The sequence below is a fragment of the Cicer arietinum genome, chromosome 2 (assembly GCF_000331145.2).
Source record: "Cicer arietinum cultivar CDC Frontier isolate Library 1 chromosome 2, Cicar.CDCFrontier_v2.0, whole genome shotgun sequence".
Classification (NCBI taxonomy): domain Eukaryota; kingdom Viridiplantae; phylum Streptophyta; class Magnoliopsida; order Fabales; family Fabaceae; genus Cicer; species Cicer arietinum.
The window spans coordinates 16,030,663-16,036,352 of record NC_021161.2 but is presented as its reverse complement, the minus strand read 5'-3'; the positions used below and the strand labels follow the sequence as shown (position 1 = coordinate 16,036,352).

At 35.8% G+C, this 5,690-nt stretch overlaps 1 protein-coding gene across 1 annotated transcript in view; it reads right to left on the bottom strand.

Moving 5' to 3' along the window:
* LOC140919366 (uncharacterized) overlaps positions 1-5,690 on the bottom strand; it is a 9,109-nt gene that overhangs the window by 2,598 nt on the left and 821 nt on the right. The window contains exons 2-3 of the mRNA XM_073365375.1: positions 1,542-1,842; positions 1,291-1,435 (exon numbers count right to left, since the gene is read on the bottom strand). Of these exons, the coding sequence (XP_073221476.1) occupies positions 1,291-1,435; positions 1,542-1,840 (444 nt within the window). The 5' untranslated portion in view covers positions 1,841-1,842. The remainder of the gene's footprint in view (positions 1-1,290; positions 1,436-1,541; positions 1,843-5,690) is intronic.

Genomic DNA, 5,690 nt, shown 5'->3' with positions numbered 1-5,690 from the left:
TGCTGTTGCTGGAAGGCAGAGTTCGGAGGATCCTGGTGTTGCTGTTGGAAATTTGGAGGCGGTTGCTGCTGCTGGGAGTATTGAGAGTAATTTTGTTGCTGCTGGAATAGTGGTTGTTGAGGCAAGTATTGAGGCCGAGGCGGGAACTGCTGATGAAACACAGGAGGAAATGAAAATTGTTGTTGTTGAAATTGTTGTTGTTGCTGCTGAAACTGCTGCTGCTGCTCTTGAAACTTTTGTTTCCACTCCTCATTCAATTTATCAATTGCGGCTTGTATCAGCTGTTGTGTCTTTTCTTCTTGCTCCCTTGCCCATTGCTTCTTTAACTGGTCAAGATCATTATCTATCGACGGACGATGAGATCGATCCGTACTAGCATAAGAAGAAGACGTCTCAGTCTGAATATAGCCGGTTGGACCTTTCTTAAAGGTTGATGATAAACTACCGGCACCCAGCACACGCCCTTTGTACTTGCCACCACTGATGTGCATAAAACTTGCGGTCTCATATTGTTTCCGCTGCACTGGACCAGCTCGCTGAGCAGGAGGAAGAGTAGCTTGATGATCATCCCATTCTTTCATGATTTGTTGAAGTTGTTCCTATATTAAAAATAAAAAAATAAAATAGTTAATAATTAATATATAATAATTTATAGGTCTAATTAATATATAACAATTAATATATAATAATTACCTGAATATTTTTTGATAATTCATCAGTATACTCATTTGTTTCAGGATTAACATGAAGATAGCGATGTATCTCAGCCTGAGTGACCTCCCTTCCAAGTTGCTTTTCCTAAAATATTAAATTAATGTCAAGTTTATAAGTTGGTGAAATGTGATGATTAATTGAATATAAATTAATAGATATATATTATAAATAATAATAAATTACCATATAATATTTAATTTCTCCAGCAGACATGGAACCTCCCTTATGAGTACTGGTACCCCTCTCAGATGCTCTATTAGTCTTTGCTTTTTCTCTCTTCTGTTTGTAAGCATCTGTGTTCCATTTCCTCCACAAAGCAGTCCAAACATTTTCACCAATCCAATTAGGCCGTTTTTCCTCCCCCTTATTACGTGCGTAAGCCAACATAGATGAGAGACGCTTTGAAAAGCGATGGTCAAATGAAGCCAAAACTGCGGCATCATGCTCTCTTTTCCAAGTGCATTTGGTCTGTTGTTTGTTGAAATTTAAAAAATATTAAAAATATAATTAGTAATTCAGTAAATTAATCAAATGTATAAATAAATAGTAATTAAATAAATTAATCTAATGACTTACTTTGAAACAATGTAAAAACTGATCAACTTCCCTAATTTGAGGTGTCTTATCCTCTTTTATCTCACCCCAAGACAACCATGGTTTTTTATATTTCTCTTGTATGACTTCAGCAATTGCCTTTGCAGATGATTTAAAAGGAAGATATCTTCAAAGTTTATATGCAAATTAAATATAAAAATAAATTAATAAAATTAATAATGTATTTACATTGCAATAATAATGAAATATTTAATCAATCATAGTTTACATACCCATCTCCTTCTGGAATGATGACAATGCGGTTGTAGCAATCAACACATCCGGGATCCATTATTTCGTCTAAGGTATAAGGCTCTACTGGGACCTCCGGATATAGAGGAATAGCTCCACCACTAGTACCAATGGACGGCATCGGCATGAGAGATGGGTCATTAACAACACGTTTAGCAACTTTTTTCTTACCACGTGATGTTTTGGATATTCCTCGTATTGCCGCCGTTCCTGTTCCTCCCGATCCATCCGAACCTCCTGATCCTCCTGCAGATCCTCCTACTCCCGACACTGAAGCCATGTCTATATATATATATATCCATATCCATACATATATATAATATAATATATGTGTGTATACAATTAACATAAGATTAATTAATAATGAAGTATACATAAATAAATTATAACACTGACATAAATAAAGAAATATATATAAAATATAAAAATATATATATAAGGTGTCGTTCATTTCAATTACAATATATAATATTATAGATATAGAAACACACATATATATATAATTAATTAATTGTCTTCGTCTTCGTCTTCGTCATCATCGTCGTCGTCATTTGATGAGTGAATTAAGTCATTGCCTTCATCATTCTCTAATTCATCTATTTCTTGTTCATCAACTTCTTCTCCAATGTGTGACTCATGACAAAGTTGACTAATAGTCTCATCTCCAATCACATGATCCAAATTTGACATTTCATCCATTTGAAATGCAACTTCTTCATTTTGACCTGCTTCAACTTCTTCGATTCCACTCGTTGGTCTTGTTTTGATTGCAGCACACCAACCTTGTTTGCTTCTGACAGTTGATGGATAAGGAACATAATAGACTTGTCTTACATTATGGGCCAGGGCAAATGGATCAAACCGTGGATATTTTTTGCTCATACGAATGTCTACAGTATTGGATATCAAATTTATTTTAGTTCCTCTGCTAGATGGATCAAACCACTTACAGTAAAACAACACCACTTTTTTCGCATAATCTAGGAACGTGTAGTCAATTTCGTAAATATGCTCAATTATGCCATAGAAATCTTCTACTACACCACTATCAGAGACACTTTTCATACAAACTCCACTATTAATTGTTTCTTTTCCTTCAGTCCAAGATTCGGTGTGAAATTTGTATCCATTGACGTAATAGGTGTGCCATTCTTTGAAACTTCTACTCGGGCCCATAGATAAGTGCCTTAAGTGGATGTTGATAGGAGTTTGTTCTTCGAGATGCACTTGTTGTTGAAACCATAATGGGAAATTTGAATGTATATCATCAGATGATTGTCCCGTATTTAAAAATGCCCTGATCGATGACCATATATATGGTGAATATCAATTTAATCATATAATTAAATATAATTAATATGAAGAGAAATTTGAAACGTACTCAATGTATGGTTTAACTTCGGTGCAGTTAATCAAAACGTGAACATGTGCCGCATTAAATACTTTGTCGCTTGGCCAGAAAATCGGAAAATCCCTACCAGCATGATGACCAGACAAGCAAAAAACTGATAAAGCATGTGGATGACGTATAACACTATCAGTAGCGTTTCTTCCGTTAACTGGTGACAACGTTTCGTTGTTGAAATAATGAGAACAAAAGTGTGTTGTTTCACGGTGAAGGTAAGATGAACAAATTGAGCCCTCAACTCTAGCTTTGTTTTTCACCGACCGTTTTGAATAACCCATGAACCTATAATATACAAAGAGATGTACAATAAGCTCCATGTATATATAAGTTGAAGTATATTGAAAATCAAGTATATGTATATATATATCACCTTTCAAATGGATACATCCATCTATACTGAACTGGTCCACCAAGCCTAGCTTCACTTGCAAGATGCACTGAGAGATGCTCCATGGAATCAAAAAACCCAGGAGGAAATACTTTCTCCAACTTACATAGAATGATCGGAATGTCATTTTCCATCTTGATGAGATCTTTATCATAGAGTGTTGAAGAACACAAATTCTTGAAATATTGACTCACTTCAATAAGTGGGTTCAATACATGTGTCGGTAAAGCACTAAAGGCAATAGGAAGTAAACACTCTAAAAATATATGACAATCATGACTTTTCATCCCATGCATCCTCCCATTTTCCACATCAGCACATCTTGCCAAATTAGAACAATAACCGTCAGGCGTCTTCAGCTCTTTGATCCAACGATAAACAGATTTGGCTTCATCAGTAGATAAAGTGTAATTCGCACGAGGTTTTAGGGTCTTGCCGTTTTGTTCCACCAACAACAAATCTGGTCGTCTGCAATATATACCTATGTCTTTTCTGGCTTTGTCATTATCTTTTGTTTTTCCTTTCACATTCATCACAGTATTAAATATGTTGTCAAAGAAATTTTTCTCAATATGCATTACATCGAGATTATGTCTCAAAAGATTATCTTTCCAATACGGTAGATCCCAAAAAATACATCTTTTTGTCCAATTGTGCCATTGTCCATAACCTTGTGGTTTACAGGCCACACCATTAACAACATGTACCTTTGGCATATCTTTTACTTTATTCCAAACTTGTTCTGATGTCAACTTAAGCGGGGGTCCTAGACTTTCTGCATAGCCCTTCATAAATGCAGCTTTGTTCCTTCTAAATGCATGATCAGCAGGTAAAAACCTACGATGCGAGTCAAACCACGATGCTTTCCCGCCAAATTTTAAAGTAAATGCTTTTGTATCTTCCATACAAATAGGACAAGCTAATTTACCATGGGTGCCCCATCCTGACAACATCCCATAAGCGGGGAAATCATTAATGGTCCACATCAATGCAGCTCTCATCATAAAATTTTCTCTCCGAGCAATATCATATGTCAAGACACCATTCCACAACCTCTTCAAATCGTCAATCAAAGGTTGTAAAAAAATATCAATACCAGTTGTAGGATTAGAAGGACCTGGTATCACAGCAGCTAAGAACATATAAGGTTTAGACATACACATATTAGGAGGAAGATTGTAAGGAGTAACAATAACCGGCCAACAAGAATAAGGAGTAGACGATGCTTGTATGTACGGCGTAAATCCATCTGAGGATAATCCAAGTCTTACATTGCGTGGATCTGACGCAAAATCAGGATGCATTTGATCAAAGTGTTTCCATGCCTGACCATCAGACGGATGTCGCAACTCGCTTGAATTTCTTCTATTCTCATAATGCCACGTCATATTTCCTGCAGTTTGTATTGATGCAAACAATCTCTGCAATCTTGATACAATAGGTAGGTAAAACATTGCTTTCCTTGGAATTGATTTTCCCCTACTTACCCTAGAGTTATTCCTTTGGTGATACCTTGGTTGTTGACAAAATTTGCATTCAACTAAGTTAGCATCATTCATACCAAATTCATTGTCATAATACAACATGCAACCTTTAACACAACAATCAATCCTCTTGACACCTAATCCTAACTTTGACACTAACCGTTTCGCATCATAATAACTTTGCGGCAAACCATCTCTAACAGGTGTTGCATCTAGCATCATTTTAGTCATGAAATCCAAAGCTAAATCAGGAACATGAAATTGAGACTTTAGACCTAATAGTCTAATACACATTGATAACTTTGAGTTTGAAGAACCTTCAAACAACGGTTTATTTGTCTCTTTCAAAAGACCATAAAATCTCTGAGCTTCTTCATTGGGAAGTCCATCGGTATCGTCATATTGATCTTCATTGAATGACAAATTAACCCCAACAGCATCCGAGATCATATCATTCATCGCCTCAAAGTGTTGATAGTTATAATAATCTATACCTAACATGGTAGTACTACTTGAAGGACCTGTGTTATAATTCTCCATAGATGTACTAGTATTAGGCGCCGCCGGAGACTCTTCTCCATGATTAGTCCAAATCCAGTAGTTAGGCATAAATCCATTTGCATACAAATGCACTCTTATTTCATTTTCACTTTTAAACCGTCTACATCGACATAAACAACATGGACATCTCATTCCCCCTTCATTTTGGACAATTTTTTGCACTCTCGCAAAATTCAGAAAGTCTTCAACCTTGTTAGCAAAACGTTGTTTAAGACCCTTTCTTCCAGGAAAATTCCTATCGTACATCCAACTACGGTCTAAATCTATATATATATATATATATATATAT